Below are 20,129 nucleotides of genomic sequence, written 5' to 3'. Positions count from 1 at the left end.
GATACAGCTAAAATCTTGACAATTGGTATAAAAATTAAGTTCGGGAAGTGAATGTTTTTGGAAATGCATACTAAGTACTAAATTCAGTACAATTTGCTTTTGGATTAATCTGGAGATGAAAGATGTTGACATTGAGGTTTCTACTGGAGCAGACACTGCTTAAAATTTGAAATGTGGCATAAGGATGACTGCTAGTGTGTAGGCTTGAGATTTGGAAGTGGTTTTTGGAAATACGTACTAAAAAGTACTAAATGTTACAAAATTTGGCATTTTTCACCCTCAAATCAGCCAATAAAGGTGGTCTTTTTGGTCCCTTTTCCAAAATATGGCTAAGAACTCTTTTTAGACGGATACTTAGCAAACCACAATATTGTACAAATTTATTTGTAAAAAAATATACTGCAGGTCACAGAAAACATTAAAAGTCTAAATCGCATTGAACTACAGAAATTCATATACAGGGTGAGATGAAAAAAGTGTAACCAACATCTGCTGTCATTTCTAAGCCACTAGCTGTTAAAATCATTCCAGTGACAGTGATGTGATTTTATTGTTTACAAGCGTAGCATTTTTGTGAAGATTTTCCAAAAAAAAAGTTATTCCTGATGGAATTCAAGCGTTATAGTGTGATTTCTTTATATTTGGCTGGAAAACCAAAAGTGGTTATCGTTAGAGCACTCCAGCATTTAAATTTGACTAAAAATTGTGTGTCTCGTACCATCGCTCCTTACCGTGATATTGGTGGCGTAGTCCGACGTCAAGGAAGTGGACGGAAGAAAACAGCAACATCAGCAGTAATGGTTCGAAAAATTAAGAAGCGACTTGATCGAAACCCGCGCCGCAGTGGCCGAAATATGGCTCGTGAGCTGAATATATCGCAATATACCATTCGGCAAATATTGAAAAATGAGCTCGGGGTAAAACCATTGAATGAGAATTGGTAAAGCCAAGAACTTACACCGCACTGCTTCGCTTGGCCGAAAGTGGTGAACTTCCGAATTTGGTTTTCTCCGATGAGACAATATTCGTTGTCCAGCAGTTTGCAAACAAATAAAATGATCGGGTTTACATGTCACAGAGGTCAGCTAAAAATGTGCACCTTCGCTTGGCCACCAGAACTCAAGCGTCTGCCCTGGTGATGGTGTGGGCCGCCATAACAGCCGATGGTCGCTCTCTGCTCGTATTAATCGACCGCGGCATCAGAATAATTGCCGAATATTATAGCGAAAATATTCTGGAGTATGTATTAAAGCCTTGGACATGCAAACATTGCTGCCGCAGACCTTGGAAATTCCAACAGGACTCAGCACCATCGCACTCAGCAGGCGCCAACCAAGAAAGGTTGCAAAATGAGGTTCCTCGCTTCATTTCCAGCGCATAATGGCCACCAAAATCTTCGGATACCAATCCGTTGGACTATTGTGTATGGAGTATTTTGGAAAGCAAGGTTGGCACCAAAAAATACCAAAGTGTCGATCACCCAAAGCAAGCGCTTAGCCGGTAATGAGCCAAAATACCCCAGAGCAACATACGGGGAGCGTGAGACGGTTTCTTTTGCCGTTTGAAGGTCATAATTCGTGTCAAAGGTGACCATTTCGAACAAATCTAAATAATTCTAAAATTTGATGCTATTTCCGACATGTTTTGCTTTCATTCAATAAAATTTATGTAAAAATTATGGCGTTTGATTTGCAGTTTTTTATATGCCCTGTATTTATGCATTTTTGGCGTTTAAGTACGATTAAGACTTTTGATGTCTCTTGGGGCCTATAGTAGAATTTTATTGCAAATAACTGTGTTGAATATTTTGACTTGCTTGGATTCCGTTTATGGGGAATTTTTACCATAATTTGAAAAAAAAAACCAAAAAAACCCTGGTGTCTCGTTTGAGGGTTAAATATACCTAAAATGTATGAAAATTAATAAATGTATATAGTAGAACTTGTTTTTTTATTCTCTCTATGTCTACGATTTTTAGGTATGTCTTCTTTTTATTAATTTATTTTATTATTTATTTTAGCTATGAATTTATTTATGTCATTTGCTCCCTTCTTTATTTATTTATAAATTTATTAAATCATTTTACCTTTCATTTCCGCTTAATTTCTAACTCGCCTTGACCTGGAACCTCCTGATGCTGTTATGCCAAATTCAATTCAAATTCAAATCCAATTCCGTTGTAAATTTCAAAATTAATTTAAATTTTTCCCAAAAAATTAAAACGTCCATAACAGGATTATGTTTGGCCTATTATTGTCCATGACGTTGACTCTCATTTCTGTATAACAGCTATGATGCGGTTTGAAATGCCCACACGACTTTTATTTTTGTGCTACTGACATGACTACATTATAGAAAAAAAAAGGAAAATCGCACCATCCTTTGTTGTGTTAAAATTCAATTGAATAACAAATTTGCATATAACATTTTAATCAAATTTTAAAGAAAGAAAAAATAAATAAAATGGTTTTTGGTCACCCAAAAGCTTCACACAGCCATGTTAAACATCTGCCCACGCTTTTCTACATGATTAAAATCGCACTTTAGCCCACCACTTGGATGGGTTTTTAATTAAGGCACCAAAATTAGTGGTTTCACTTTCACTCATATCCCTTTAGCACTAGGTCTCCATAGACGCCCATATCCACTTGTGATAGTGGGCAGTCATTGTTGTTGTTGTTGCTCGTGAACTATGAAGGCGTTAACCAGCCATTCGAGTCCACAAAACATTGATGGGTTTTACACAAAGGACTTTTCATTATAGAGCATCGATGACAGAATCGGTGGGGTGCATGCAGAGCATTGCACTGCAAATCACGCTTCAATGAATTCACTTTAGCGCAATGTTTGCAAAACAGGTTAAATGGAAAAATTTCCACTCGACAAAAGGCAGGCTGGCTGACTAACGTTAGAGGCCTAGGGCCGAGGGATGTGTGTTCGAAAACAATAAATAAACCTGCCGCCCCCTACCCTGGTCGTTGGAGGGTATTCAAACAAATAAATAACAATATCATCAGGATTGTCATCAACACTAACACCAGCACTTACAACAACAGGAACACATACTCGTCATGGCTGGTGAAAATGTTGCTGCCGGTTAGTTGTTGTTGTAAAAAGGATTGTTGTCATTTTCTTCCCACACATTAAATGCATAGATGGGTGTGTGTGTGTGTGTTGCTGGCAATGTTAGTTGTCAACTGGAAATGAATAAATCTGGTTTTATAAAATGCAGAACTATGGCTTGTGACATCAACACTCACTCTCACTCACACACATGTCATTTCCCTTAACTATTTATCCATTCATTCATTGTTAAAGATGGGAAGAGAGAGTGAAAAAATCAATTCCCACCTTATCATATTTTTGCAAAAATATATATTCAAGGATTTTTAAATTGTTTGCCACAAATATAACAGCAGCATAAATAAAGGGGTCGAAAAGGGAAAGGATATGAAGCAATATTTTAATTGAATTACTGCACATGTTCCATACATATATATTAATTTAATTCAATCAACCATTAAGTGCATATCCCGGCAGACATCCTGTTATAGCAGATATTAAACTAAAATTCTGTCCAGACACAATTTAATTAAAGAATTATGTGGTTTAGGTTAAACTTTGAAAATATAAAATATTTGCAAACCAAGTTTCAGAATTCCATTGCTATTTTGTATAAAATATAAAAATTTGTATTTATAATTTTTTTATATTTTATGTATACATATCCTCGTATATGTGTGTGCATCTCCGTAATGCCAACATTTAACTCTCTTGAGACAGCCATCCAATTCAAACAAACTATAAACTGTCACCTACGTTTGGTGTTAAATACAAAAAGTAGTTTTCTCTCTCCCTCTCTCTCTTGCTCTCCCTTGCTCTTTTTATGAGATAACTTTTTCTATTCAATTTAAAGTTTTCAATTGTTGGGTGTGAAATCCTTTACATGTCACAATGGCATTGCAACACACCTGCACAGAAAATGACAATGGTATTGAGATACTGAAATCCTGAAGCAAAAAAATGTTGGGTAAAGAGGCTCTTTGTGTAAGGGGTGCCTTTTATGGAGTGTCGAAAAAATGCAAAAATCGGTCATGAGTCATATTTGTATTTTTATACCCTCAGCCATATGGCTAGAGAGGGTATATATCATTTGATACGGTCAAAACGTGCCTAGTCCAAATAACGGATTGAGACTCTATGTCTCTTTTTTGCACAGAAGGAGAAAGGATAACCCGATTTTGCTTTAACTTTGCAAATCATAATCAGTTCTAAGTCGTGTGTAAAAATGGACAATATCGGTCCACTTCATCAAGTACCTCGCCCACAAATGGTCAAAATTGTGAATAATTATAATTCCTATAAAATATGATGTAAAAGTCCGATTGTCTTCAAATTTCACACATCCTAATATTTTTATGAACCTAAGGTCTGGTATTAAGATGGAATATATCGATCCGCTCCTTCTGGTATATCCCCCAGAAAGAATCGAAATTTTAAATATCTATTAAGCTCATAAAACGTGAGATAAACATCCGATTCGATTTAGACTTGGCACATCTGAATATTTCTATCAACACAAGATCTGGTAATAAAGACGGCAGAGATCGGACTATTCCTTCTGATACCTGCCCCACAAAGAGTCAAAATTTTGAATAAGCAAAAAAATCTGAAATAAGCATCAGGTTCTCTTCATATTTCACATACAAACATTTTTGACAAAACAAGATCTGTTGTGAAGGTGGGATATATCGGTCCACTCCTTCTGGTACCTCTACCACAAAAGCTCAAAATTTTGAATATCCCACAAAGAGTAAAAATTTTGAATAAGCAAAAAAATCTGAAATAAGCTTCAGGTTCTCTTCATATTTCACACATACAAACATTTTTGGCAACACAAGATCTGTTGTGAAGATGGGATATATAGGTCCACTCCTTCTGGTACCTCTCCCACAAAAGCTCAAAATTTGAATATCCAAGAAGCTCATAAAAAAGCGAAATCAACATCCGATTCCATTGGTACATTTCAAGATTTCCATCGACACACAATCTATAATAAGATGGTAGAGATCGGACCATTAATTTTGCTACTTGCCCCACACATAGGGCTCAAGATTTTGAAGAACAAGATGCTCAAAAAGACGAAGGGACACAATTTTCAATAATTTTATCTGTCATAACTTGCCTAACAACTCAGCGATTCTTTACAACTTGCTATATCTAAATATATGTCTCTCAACCTGAAACCTTAGATGAATATGGAATTTCTGATTTCCCATAAATTGGATATAAATGTTCGATTTTCTTATAATTTTGGCCATACCAATATTTTTATATTGTATTAGATGAAGCATGAAAATGGAATACTTCGGTCGAATATAGCTGGTAACTCACGCACATGTTAACATTTTCTAAAAATTATCACTTATCTCATACAAAGTAAAGGAAGTTACCGATATAGTCCAAACCTGGCACGTCACAATATTTATATCATATTTATTTAGGTCCAATACGAAACGGACAATTTTGGCCCATTCTTTAAAAACCCACTCCATGGAGTCTATGGTCTATGTGAATCCTTGTTTTTTATACCCTCCACCTACTATATTAAGTTTGCCATTCCGTTTGTAACTCCTCGAAATACTCATGTCAGACCCAACAAAGTATATATATTCTTGATCAGCGTAAAATTCTAAGACGATTTAGCCATGTCCGTCTGCCTGTTGTAATCACGTTATCTTTCGAACAAATTGAGATAGAAGGCTAAAATTTTGCCAGTAGGCAGGTTAAGTTAATAAATGGGCCATGTAGTTCCAAGTTATCATATAGCCCCCATATAACGGTACCTCCCGATATTCGGTATTTTGATGCTTTTAGCGACATTATTCACCGGAATTGTTTCAAATTTGGCATTTGAAGTTCGTAATGGATACTACAGCCTAAGACAGAAATCTGTGTAGGTCTACGTCTTCGTATAGCCCCCATATAACAGTACCTCCCTATATTCGGTATTTTTGATGATTTTAGCGACATTATTAACCGAAATGGTTTAAAATTTGGTATTTGAAGTTCGTAATGGATACTACATCCTAAGTCAAAAAATGAGCCATGTAGGTCCACGTCTTCATATAGCCCCATATAACGGTACCCCCCGATATTCAGTATTTTGATTATTTTAGCGACATTATTTAATGGAATCGTTCCAAATTCTGTATTTGATGTTCGTAGTAGATACTGCAGCATAAAACAGAAAATGGGCCGTGTAGGTTCACGTCTTCGTATAGCCCCCCCCAATATTCGGTATTTTGATGATTTTAGCGATATTATTTACCGGGATTGTTTCAAATTTCGCATGTGAAGTTCGTAATGGACACTTCAGCCCATGCCAGAAAATTGTCTGTGCAGGTCCACGTCTTCGTATAGCCCCCATATGACGGTACCCCCTATATTCGGTATTTTGATGATTTAAGCTACATTATAAACAGATTTTTCTTCAAGTTTCGCATTTAAATATTGTAATAACTTATGACAAAAGTTGCCTATGCAGGTCCACGTCGTCGTATAGGCATTCGGTATTTTTAAGATTTTAACAGGATTTTTAACGGATTTTATTTACTTTTTTTTTTTTTTTTTTTTTTTTTGAAATTGCCAAATTTGTACCAATTGGTAGAGGGTATTAAAAGTTCGGCCCGGCCGAACTTACAGCTTTTTTACTTGTTTTTTTTTTTTTTTTTTTTTTTTTTTTTTTTTGAAGGAATTTTGGCAAATTTTCAATTAAAAATGTATGTACCTCAAAATTTTTTGATTTCTAGGTGTTTGGAAACTTTTCTTGTAAAATATGGTTGGTATGGTCAGTAAAGCTTTAAAAAAAGTCACACATTGCTCCCCCATTCGATCTATTTCAAACCCTGAGGATTCCCTTTTGTAGAGCGAGAAAGAGAAGCAGAGGAAAAGGAAGACTGTTCTAAACATCGTAATTTTGTCTACTAATTATTGTTGTCCCCCCCACCCCTTTTCATAGAGAGTTCAACTAAATGTCCAGCCATGACATTTCGTGACATCTGATGTCATTGTCACACAAAATGTGGGTAGGTAATGTAAGGACATCCTAACACCACTGTGTCATTGTCATCACCATCATCATCATAAATTAGTTAGAGAGTGTGTGTGTGCGTGTATGTGTGACCTTAAATAAAACTAAATCATTAGTTAAAATGACAATATTTCCTTGGGAGTTAATATGATGCGATATATGTCAAAGGCCACGATATTTATTTTTATATTTTGCAACAGAAATTAAGTATTAGCACAACTAAGTACATTAAACAAACACAAACATGGCATCATTTGCAATAAATTTCATGGAAATTTTTTTTAGGGAAATTCAGCATTATTCAATTGTGTTTTCCTGTGGATTTAACATCCTTAAGCGTTTAATCTGCTAAATTTGTATATTTGCATTTTTAAGTTTTCAAGTAAACATCATCATCGAACAACTTTTGCGTTAGATACACGTGGAATTTTCCTCCCCAGCCTATTAGAAAGCCTAATTACATTTCATCAATCGAGCGTTGTTTTTTTCTTCTTTTTAATTAAAAATTAATTTCTCCCGGAAGGGGACATTTCAATCACCCAGTTTATGGATAAAGTTTTAAGCAAGCAAGAAGAAGAAGAAGAAGTAGAAGAAAAAAGCCAACAGAACAAATCAAACCAAACAATGTAAAACTTTTACTGCTGAACTCAGGCAACAACATCTTAGATATTGGTCGTGTTACCCCCTCTCGTTTCAGACGATGTTGATGTTGTGTAATTTGTTGTTCTATTTCTTTTTGTTGCCATTTTTTCTTATTTTCTTCTGCTTCTTGTTAACGGGGTCAACTGTAAATGAAAGTGTGGCAGTGCTGTGGTATATGGGCAAGAAAGTGAATCTTCCATGCAAATCAAGAACATCATTCGCGTGCCACAAAAATAGGCCATAGAATACTCATACACTCACACACAAGCATATTATTCTGGCCTTTTCCCATTCCTCCCCCCATTGGCGTGTAACCCTTCAACTGACCAACCATTCATTCAACGAACACAAGCTGTCCATATATCTTGTTTTATAGGTGAGTGAATCTATTAAATCGATTTAAGCCATAATGGCCAAGGAACAAGTGTTCGTATGTGTTTGTTTATCTTCCTTTCCCCTCTGGATAGTTCTAAACAATTTAAAAAAAAAAAACTTCCCGTGGGCAAGGCGAACGCAAAGTGGCCAAGTCTATGAAGATGAGTTGTGTGGTAAACAAACCAAATAACTACAGCATTTTGTTGCTATATTTAAATGTTTATGCCCAACGAGCAGAGGGAGAGGGAGAGAGGAGGGAGATATATTGTGAGCAACATAGGCTGTGGCCCATGACCACCTACCTAACCATTATTTATCTAAGGATGATAATGAAGAGAGTGGTGGATGCTGATGATGATGATAATCACCGAACGAAGTTTATGGTATTAAGGTGCTATTAGGCCTAAATAAATATGTATAGACACGCGTCCCATTCCCATATCTTATTCTCGTGCTCTCTTTTTTCGTTGCTTCTCTCTCGCTCTTACTCTTTCTACGAAATGGTTTAAGTACCACGGTGGGTATTTAAAAAGGGCATCCGATTCGATGAGTTTCAATAATGACATATATCGAGCTCATTTGTTTATGTGTGTGTGTGCGTGTACATGTGTTAATACATGTTTACAACAAAATTAATCAATTGCAAAAAAATATGAGTAAATTAAATGTAAATGTAAAAGGTGTTCTATCTATGGAAAACCTGTGGAAGGGTTCCTAGCTGTAGAAGACGTGTGGAAGGTCTATTGCCTTGAAAAAACCGTGAAAAATGTTTGTGATCCATAAGACCCTTGAATGTAATTACCTTCATATATGTCCTCTATTTATAATAATTTTAGAGGGCCTGCAGAACGTCTTTTGTCTAATGTAGACCTGAATATGATCCTTTATTCATAGAAGATCTGAAAAAAGTAGTTTGAAATCCTATTAAGCAGTTTCTTTCTGTAGAAGACTTAAAGAGGAGCATTTTGTCTGTTAAAGTTGTGAAAATTTTTCTAAGGATACCATTAACATATCTTTTAGTCATACATTAGCTCAGAGGGTTCTTTTGTATAGAAGACGTCAAAGAATAATTTTTTAAGATTCCCAATTCTTAGAGGAACTTTTTAAGTTTCTTAGTGGACCCTTTAATAGGCTCTTCCTTTCATATAAGGTATTTCAAAGGTCGTCAGCCCATAGATGACCTTTGCGATTTCTCTCTAAGGAAGATCTTAAAATTTATTCTCGAGAAGGCTTCAAAATGCCTTCTATATAATAGAACACATTTTTTAAGGATTTCGATTCCTAGAAGAATTTTAAAGGTTCCTCAGAAGGGTATCTTGAAGGCCCATGGTCCAAAGATGTACTCCTTCTTATGGTTTTGGTAACATAGAAAACATTTTAAAAGGTTGTCGATCCATTGACGACCTATGCGAGTTTTCTGTATAGAAGATATCAATATCTCTTTTCTAAATAGAAAACCTCAAAATATCTTGTTTATGGTCCTCAATTCATAAAAGGATTTTTTGAGGTTGTTAGAAGTTATTTTTAAGTTCTTTGTTTCATGGAGAACGTCGTCAATTTATAGTCTACAAATGTCTTAGGTCCATAGAGGCCCTTTCAAAGGAGATACTTCGAAGGTCCTCAGTTGAGGACTTGGACCTTTAGCAGATCTTTAAAAGGTAATTTTGTCCAAGAAGTTCTTACGAACTTCTTTCTTCCTACCTTTTTAAGGTCTTAAGTCTATAGATCTTTTAGAGATCTTCGGCCCTTAGAAGACGTTGTAAAGGACATTTTTAACGTCCTCGATCCATGGAACTATTTTAAAGATATTCCGCAATTAGAAAACATTTAAAGGCCGTCGATCAATGAAAGGCCATGATTTTAGGGTCTTTAGAAGATCTTCAAGAGTATGTGATTTGAAGGAAAGCCTTTAAAGATATTTCATTCATTGAAAGATCGTTGGTATCCATTTAAATGACTTCGGTTCAGAGAATATCTTAAAGGTCCATGGAAGACCGTTCAAATGTCTTCGATCCATAAAGGCTCTTTTAAAAATATTCGGCCCATAGAAAATACTTAAAAGCCTTTAAGACCAAATAAGTCATACGCCCCCGTTTTAAGGTGATATTCTAATGGAAGATCTTCAAAATATTAGTACAATTTCGTAAAAGAATTTCGTTAAAAAAAACCGAAAAGTAACTTTTTCAGAGGAGGTCTGGGCAGAAAACCCCTGTTCGTACATACGTCCCCGTTTTTAAGGTGATCTGCCCATGGAAAATCTTCAAAATATATTTTCATGAAATAAATTTAAAAGATCTTTTCTCAAAAGATGAGCTTTCAAAGCTTTTCTATCTGAAGTCTGAATGAAAATGAAATCTCTAAAAAAGGTATTATATGCATATGAGACCACCTGTTGAGGGCCTTTCATACATTTCAACCCCTTTAACCTTAATTCCAAACTGGAATTTTTATGTCTTTTAGGATATATATTTTTTAAATTTAGATTCAATTTAAGTTGCATTTTTCTATTCCAAGTTCCTTCAACTCCCGCTTTCGATGGTGTAAAAAACTTTATTGAATTCAAATCTAGTTAAATTGAAATGTTTATTTGCGCCTTGTGGCAAAATGTCACCCGCTTTGCAACAACCATCAGCGTTGGGAAATATGTAAAGCGTTTACATACCGCTAACAAAATAATACGCTTACAATCTGCCTCAAATCCCAACAAAATTGATATTTCAAATCAAATCATAAATATATGTAAATGTATGTTGTATGATGTATTCAATGTAACATAGAAAGTTCCCTGTGGCTGTGTGGCACTAGTTTAAAATCTAAAAACTGTGGTCAATTGAGTCACAATATATGTAAAATAAATAAATAATAATAATAAAAAATATTTTCTCTCATTATTTATCTCATGAGGGAAAAGAGTTTTGAGGCTATTATTATCATTCTCAATTTTTTAGTTCATTGCCTTTTAGTTCCTTTTCCAAATGTTTTGAGTTCCTCTATCTCATGCATGTGTTCCTTGTAAAAAACATTAACAGCAAACATAACTCTCCCCACCGCCACCACTCTCTCATTTCTCTTTTCTGGCCCATTGTAAGTGGGAGGAAATTAAATGCCAATAACATTTTTCACAATTTGTTGTTGTTGCTGCTCCCAAGGAAATAGTTGAACAGACAAAATATATAACCTTTAGAGGTTAGACGAAGCAATAGAGGATAAATACAACGAAGCACAACAAAACAGAAAGGAATAAAGAAAAAACGTTAACATTTTATTAAATAATAGAATAATGGCCAATAGAGCGAATCAATGATGTCAAACCGAATGAAAATGTGATAAGAAACTTTCAATAGACTTGGGTTTAGATTTAAGGAACTTCAAAGAGATACTTGGGGGGGGGGGGGAGGGGGAATGGAGCAACACACTACAAAATATGACAGATAAATAAGAAGTGGATTTCATCGTTTTTTGGTAGGGAGGGGCCTTAGATTTATTTATAGCATGTCTTTGTGGAAATATTATATTTAGTTTAAATTTATATTTATATGTGGTCTACAACTTTAAAAATGTAATATAAAATTAGAAAGCTCGTCTCAAAAGAGAATAAAAAAATTAAAAATGTTATAAAGTAAAAATATAACGTTAGTGATTAATTTGTAATTAATTTTATTAAATCTAATAATAAATTCTATAAATAAAAAATAGGTGTTTAATAATGATTTTGTAATTAATAATTTAATATTAATGTTTAAATTGAATTTTTGGAAGTTTTTGCTTTGGTACCATTTTTTAAGACCACAAAATGGAGGACTAGAAACCAAAAAGTTATTTATTAAATGTTAATATTTTATTTATTTTTAATATTAATATACCTTTTATAATCTCTAAAAATCCAGCAAATTCTTTCGACCTTTAATTACATAAAAAAATCGATACTTACGATGTTAATCTCCAATTTCCTCAAAATAAACTTCCTGCCAAGCATTATTGACTTTTTTCAACCAGACCACAAATACATTTTTTGTTTAGTTCTTAATTACTGTTTTTAATTGCATATTAATTATTTACGAGTTTTCTGCAATCGATTAATATTGATTTTGTTTTTATTATTTTTTTACAGAAATCGAGGCCGTTGAAGCATGTAAATGGCTCAGAGCTGCTGGCTTTCCTCAATATGCTCAGATGTATGAAGGTGAGTAGTGGGATATAATTAACATATTATAAGACCTTTAACAAAAATTATTGGGCGAATTAATAATCCATGTTACACAGATAACTTGTTTTGGAACAATTCAAAAAAAAAAAAAAAAAAAACAATTCAATTACTTCCGCACTATTTCTTGAAGGGAGAAATTTAAAGCCTAAATTATGAACAGAAAAATGTTTAAAATATTTTTATATTCTCTACCAAACAATGAAGGGAATATTAAACACCATTCGTCGGAGACGCAAAATGGACATAAATTCCTGATCAGAATAAAATTATAAGGCGATTTTGTGATGTCTGTCTTTCTGTCTGTTGAAATCACGTTAGAGTCCACATTAGAGCTTTGAAATTTGGTCTAAATTTTTATATTTTATACAGACTGATTGGTATAGAAAATGGCATGGCATTGGTCCACGTTTAAGTACAGGGTGAGATAAAAAAACTGCAACAAAGTCAAACGCCATAACTTTTACATTTTTTTTTTTAATTTTATGGTATGCAAAAAATTTCGGAAATAGCATCAATTTTTAGAATAAGTTTAGATTTATTCGAATTGATCACCTTTGCCGCGAATTTTGGCCTTCAAACGGCCAGTGAGACCGTCACACGCTGCCCGAATGTTGCTCTACGGTATTTTTGGCCCACGCGGCGAAGCGCTTGCTTGAGGTGATCGACACTTTGGTATTTTTTTTATTGCCAATCTTGCATTCCTAAATACTCCAGACACAATAGTCCATCGGATTGGTATCCGGTGATTTTGGTGGCCATTGTGCACTGGAAATGAAGCGAGGAACCTCATTTTATAACCATTCTTGTGTGGCGCGTTCTGAGTGCAATGGTGCTGAGTCCTGTTGGAATGTCCAAGGTCTCACCCTTCAGAATATTTTCGCGATAACGTTCGGCATTTATTCTGATGTCGATTAATACGGCCCACACCATCACCATGGCCGGCGTTTGAGTTCTGGTGGCCAACCGAAGGTGCACATTTTCAGCGGACCACTTTGGCAAGTAAACACAATCATTTTGTTTGTTTACAAACCGCTGGACAACGAATGTTTTCTCATCTGAGAAAACCAAATTCGGCAGTTCACCACATTCGGCCAATCTTTAGCTCTTTTGAGTCTATTTTCTTTCTGTTGCGGTGTAAGTTTCTGCACTTTTTGGAATTTTAATGGCTGTACCGCGAGCTCATTTTTCAATATTTGCCGAATGGAATATTGCGATATGCCCAGTTCACAAGCCAGTTTTCGGCCACTGCGACGCGGGTTTCGATCGCTTCTTTACTTTTCGAACCATTTCTGCTGATTTTGCTGTTTTCTTCCGTCGTCTCTGGTAGGAGACACAAAAGATTTATTCACATTTAAATGCTGGAGTGCTCTAACGATAGCCACTTGTGGTTTTTCAGCCAAATATAAAGAGATCACACTATCACGCTTGAATTCCATCACGAATAATTTTTTTTTCTGAAAAAAAAAACTTAAAAAATGATTTGTATTTTACAAAGGACTGCCTTTGAATTTGGAAAAAAAACACGTTAAAAAGCAGTAAGTTCGGCCGGGCCGAACTTTTAATACCCTCCACCATTTGCAACGAATTTGGAAATTTTTAATAAATAAAATCCTTAAAAAATTCTGTTAAAATTTTAAAAATACCGAATATAGCCGTTATATTGGGGTCTATACGACGTGGACATACATAGGCATTGTTTGTCATAAGCCATTACCATATTTAAATTCGAAACTTGAAATAAACGGTGAATAATGTAGCTAAAATCATCAAAATATCGTATATAAGGAGGTGCCGTTAAATTGGAGCTGTGCGAAGACCTGGACCAGCATAGACAATTTTCTGTCGCAGGCTGTAGCATCCATTACTAACTTTAAATACCACATCTCAAACAATTTCGGTGGGTATTGTACCTAAAATCGTCAAAATACCGAATATAGGGAGGTACTGATATATGGGGCCTATACGAAGACCTGGACCCGCACAGACAATTTTCTGTCACAGACTGTAGTTCCCATAACGAACTTCAAATACCAATTTTGAAACAATTGCGGTGAATAATGTCGCTAAAATCATCAAAATACCGAATGTAGGGAGGTACAGTTATATGGGGGCTATATGAAGACGTGGACCTGCACAGACAATTTTCTGTCTTTGGGTGTAGTATCCATTTTGAACTTCAAATACCAAATTTGAAACAATTCCCGTGAATAATGTCGCTAAAATCATCAAAATACCGAATATAGGGAGGTACCGTTATATTGGGCCTATATGAAAACGTGGACCTACATGGCCCATTTACGAACTTAACCTGCCTACTGGAAAAATAAACATGTGTGCAAAATTTTAGACATCTATCTCAATTCATTCGAAAGTTAGCGTGATTACAACAGACAGACGGACATCGCTAAATCTGATCAAGAATATATATACTTTGTTGGGTCTGACATGAGTATTTCGAGGAGTTACAAATGGAATGACAAAGTTAATATACCCTCCATAGTATGGTGGAGGGTATAAAAAATTGGTATTCATTCAGACTAAGACCGTTTTATGCACAACCTTTTCCACCTCGCCTTCCATACTTTTGAAATTCAGTAAATTTAAGAAATCAAAAGCCATAAACAAATATTAACAACTGATCACCGGTGATTTATTGGAACTTGTTGTAGTACACCTTGGGGAAATCAAATGATTTATAAACTGCTAAAAAATTTAGTTAATTTCATTTTGATTGCAAAGCCCCCTTCTTTTTACAAAAACAAAAATCATTTTTGATGGCTTTCTTGAGAAAACGTTTACACGGTCAGGCAGTTGGGATGTGGGAATGGAACGGCAACAGAACTCGGTTGTGTCATACTTACCTATTTGTTTTTGTTTTTTTTTTTTTTGGGAAGGAAGTGATGTGGTCTTCAAACTTATTTTTTTAATTTTTTTTTTTTTTGGTTGCAAGCAAACCACAATTGATATCTGTGACTCGGGTGGACGAAATAAAAACACAAACGCATACAAACGCTCTGTGTTTTTAATTGATGGTCAACTTTTATTGAAACAGCTGAATGTCAAAGTGATTGCTTGTTATTAACTTGCCAGTCAGTTTTTTTTGGCAAGACAAAAAGGGTAAACGGTTAAAGGGACAAATTGTAGTTTCTGCTTGTTTCATGTGGGGGCTGTGATCGACCACCAGAGAATCATCAGACAGTGTCATAAAAGGCCAGCTTATGACTTGTGTTGCAATGTCTGATGCAGTTGCGGTGGATATGCCAAATTTTCGAAGCGACAGCTGCTGTACTTTCACTTTTAGGCAGCTCTAAATCATTTGCAACAGTGTTAAGGTTAAATGGTTCTGTTAAGGTTGAGAAGCGTTTTTGCTGCAGGTACACATCATACAAATCCACAAAAAATTGCCGGCATTTTGTGTGTCCGTTTATATTCCCCACCCAAATTAAATGCCATAAAAATGTATTGACTTTATGTTTTGACCAAATTTTATTCCATTTTGTTTTGACTTATTTTATTGGGCAGTTTTCCTTCGACAGGCTATAATTATTGCTTAATTTGTTGGGTTGCAAAAAAAGACGTTTTATTTTTGTTCTTTTAGTCATATTCCAAAAATATTTAAAATTCACTTTCATTTCGTTTCCTGTTGTTGTTATTTATTCCTGTTGTAAATTATTTTGACTTTCCGTTGCTAGGTGGTAATTATTTTCCCACCTTGGTCTTGGCCATTTTCATTTGTTGATTTGTAGCCTTTACCTAATTTATTTGAAAATAAAAAAAAATTGATGTTTTTTCTTTCCGTTGTTGCATACGTCAAATATGGCTTATTGATTTTGGCTTTTTACTCAATTTTTGCGTGATATATATTTTTATTTGGAAAAAGTCACGCTCTTATTTACGTAAATGACCGACCTTCTTCGCGGCAGACGATGTGTATTTATTATTTTGTATTTATGCGTAATTATTTTACAATATAATTAGAAAATTATTTAAATCATATTGAACCTAATTCCATGCAATTACAAATTAACTTACTAGGAAGGACCTCATTCCAATGCCATACTCATACAAAAATGCCATACAAGTACTTTCGTCTGGTAACATTGGTTACAAACCCCATTATTTGGTAGTGACTGTTGCTTGAGTGGTGTCAAAATTATTTTATATTTTTAATTCACACTCAAGACGTTTTTTTTTTTTTTTTTTGACATTTTTATACCCTCCACCATTCTATGGAGGGTATATTAACTTTGTCATTTCGCTTGTAACTCCTCGAAACATTTATAATAGACCCTACAAAGTATATATATTCTGGATCAGCGAAAAATTCTAAGACGATCTAGCGATGTCCGTCTGTCTGTTGTAATTACGCTATCTTTCGAACGAATTGAGATAGAAGGCTAAAATTTTGCATACCTGCATAGCATAGGCAGGATAAGTTCGTAAATGGGTCATGTCGGTCCACGTTTTCGTATAGTCCCCATATAACGTTACCTCCCAATATTCAGTATTTTCATGATTTCAGCGACATTATTTCCGGAATTATTTCAAATTTCGTATTTGAAGTTCGTAATGGGACCTACAGACTATGACAAACATTTTTGTATGCAGGTCCACGTCTTCGTATAGCTCCCATATAACAGTAGCTCCCGATATTCGGTATTTTGATGATTTCAGGAACATTATTCACCAAAATCGTTTCAAATTTCGTATTGGGAGATCCTAATGGCGACCACAACCTATGGAAAAAAGATTCGTCTTCGCGTAGACCTTATACTACTGTACCTTCCTAGCTTCGGTATTTTCATGACTTTATCGACATTATTTACCGGAATTTTTCAATTTTTTTAAATTCCGTATTAGAAGTTCGTAATGGGTACTACAGCCTATGACAAAAATGTGTGTATGCAGATCAACGTCTTCGTATAGGCCCCATATTACGGTACCTTCCGATACTCGGTATTCTCATGATTTGTGCGATATTATTCACCGGAATTGTAACAAATTTCGTATTTAAAGTTCATAATGGATACTACAGTCTATAAAAAAAAATCGTAAGCAGGTCCACATCTTCGTATAGTCTCCATATAAGAGTTTTCATTTAAGTGGTAGTTTACGGAAGTTTTTTGAAATATTTCAAGTTCCTTCCAAATTGGGGGAGGGTATTTAAAGTTCGGCCCGGCCGAACTTAGCTGCTTTTACTTGTTAATATTTCCCACACTTTTTTAATGAATACAATTTAATATTAAAAAAGGTGTTTTTTTAATTTTTGTGCCTCATCAAAAAAACCTTTGCCTTCTTAAGCCTGTAGAGACCTTTAGCCTTTTGAAAAAATCCAAAAACTCTTATCGCACATCCCCTGGTGAATTCCCTGCGATATTCAAAATATTTTCCCTCATACATCTTGTTAATGTTTTAACCAGCATTATAATTAGCTGAAATATTTCATTGTCTACCGAAAAAAAGAGATGTAGAAACAAAGGAAACTGCGATTTTTTGGTCGGCGATTTTGTTTCCCTTATGTTTTGTCATTAGTCTTGCAAAGATAAAAGTCAAGAAGCCGTTGTTTTGTCTTAAGTAAAAGATTATGTTACATAACATTTGTTAAGCTTTCTTCAGAATCAAAGGTCATTTTTCTTTTTCTTTAAATGCCATGGTGGAGATATTCTTTTTCGTCTAAGTGCTGTCATTAATCATATGACGTAAAGAGTTGCGACTTCTGTTTTATTTTTTTTTTCAGAGGTAATTTTTGGGTTTTTTCTCAAAATAATGGGATTTTTAAAAATAAAATAAAATATTATATAGAAAAACAAACATGAAGATAAACTAGAAGGAAATCAGATAGCTTAATGGGATAAATTAAGAAAAAATACTTAAAAAATAACAAAAGACAAAAACAACAATAAATATGGTAAAAATAATTACAATAATAATAAAAATAATAACAATAATAATAATAATAATAATAATAATAATAATAATAATAATAAAATAATAATAATAATAATAATAATAATAATAATAATAATAATAATAATAATAATAATAATAATAATAATACTAATAATAATAATAATAATAATAATAATAATAATAATAATAATAATAATAATAATAACAATAATAATAATAATCATAATAATAATAATAATAATAATAATAATAATAATAATAATAATAATAATAATAATTATAATAATAATAATAATGATAATAATAATAATACTAATAATAATAATAAAATACTAATAATAATAATAATAATAATAATAATAATAATAATAATAATAATAATAATAAATACTAATAATAATAATAATAATAATAATAATAATAATAATAATAATAATAATAATAATAATAAAGTACTAATAATAATAATAATAATAATAATAATAATAATAATAATAATAATAATAATAATAATAATAATAATAATAATAATAATAATAATAATAATAATAATAATAATAATAATAATAATAATAATAATAATAATAATAATAATAATAATAATAATAATAATAATAATAATACAGAGTGAGATGAAAAAACTTCAACCAACTTCAGACTGCTGTCATTTCTAAGCCACTCGTCCGACAGCTGTTAAATTATTCCAGTGCAGCTCATTATATTGTTTACAAGCGTACAAAAGCATTTTGGTGAGAGTTTTCCAGAAAAAAATATTCGTGATAGCAAAGTAAAGAAGCTACTTGGTCGGAACCCTCGTCGCAGTGGTCGAACAATGCCTCGTGAGCTGAACATATCGCAATATTCCATTCGGCAAATATTGAAAAATGAGCTCCGGGTAAAGCCATTGAAATACCGCAACAGAAAGAAGAGCTAAAGAATTGTTTCGCTTTGCCGAAAGTGGTGAACTGCCGAATTTGGTTTTCTCCGATAAGAAAACATGCGTTGTCCAGCAGTTTGTAAACAAACAAAATTATCGTGTTTACTTTCCAAAGTGGTCAGCAGAAAATGTGCACCTTCGGTTGGCCACCAGAACTCAGGTGGCGGCCATGGTGATGGTGTGGGCCGCCAAAATAACCGATGGTCGCTCTCCGCTCGTATTAATCGACCGTGGCATCAGAATTTATGTATTAAAGCCTTGGATACTCAAACATTTTGGCCGCAGACCTTGGGCATTCCAACAGGATTCAGCACCATCGCACTCAGCACGCCCCACCCAAGAATGGTTATAAAATGAGGTTCCTCGCTTGATTTCCAGCGCAAAACCATTTTGTTTACTGGGCTATTTAATAACCATTCTCCCAAAGATTTATTGCCCTCATTTTCAAATGGTCTAGGAGCTTTTTAAAGAAATATTTATTTATTTTATTTTATGTTTCTCCTGTACAACAAGATCATAATAGAACTCAAAATAAACAGGAATAAAAAAATTAAAAAAATAAATAAACTAAAAAAAGTAATAGTTTTCAGTTGATTTTAAAAATCACACCTTATTAAAAATAGGTAAACAAAAATTATGGTAATGAATAGCAAAGTGAATGCAAAAGAATAACACCATTTCAAAGCTGTTTAGAAATGTTTAATATAATTTTATGAACCAAAAAAAAAAAAAATAATTTTTGATTTAATTAAAATATTTGAAAAAAATAAAAAAATTAAATAAAAGATTAATCAAAAATATCAAAACTTATAATTTTCGTTACGGTCCTAAATCCGATTTTTATTTATTTTCCTTAATGCCTCCACTAAAACTACATTAAATTTAATTTATATATTAATTGTATATTAATTTTAATTTAATTAAAAAATAATCAAAAAATTGGGAACCAAAAAGTTTCGTAATAG

The 20,129-nt window shown here is 33.5% G+C and overlaps 1 protein-coding gene across 3 annotated transcripts in view; it reads left to right on the top strand.

The window, feature by feature from the left end:
• Positions 1-20,129, top strand: part of LOC101898609 (stAR-related lipid transfer protein 13) — a 277,625-nt gene that overhangs the window by 235,028 nt on the left and 22,468 nt on the right. For all 3 annotated transcript variants that reach the window (XM_059119355.1, XM_059119354.1, XM_059119356.1), the window contains one exon: positions 12,222-12,293. In XM_059119355.1, the coding sequence (XP_058975338.1) occupies positions 12,222-12,293 (72 nt within the window). The remainder of the gene's footprint in view (positions 1-12,221; positions 12,294-20,129) is intronic.

This window comes from Musca domestica, unplaced genomic scaffold (assembly GCF_030504385.1).
Source record: "Musca domestica strain aabys unplaced genomic scaffold, Musca_domestica.polishedcontigs.V.1.1 143, whole genome shotgun sequence".
Lineage (NCBI taxonomy): Eukaryota > Metazoa > Arthropoda > Insecta > Diptera > Muscidae > Musca > Musca domestica.
Note: the sequence above shows the minus strand (reverse complement) of the source record. Positions and strands in the feature narration are given on the sequence as shown.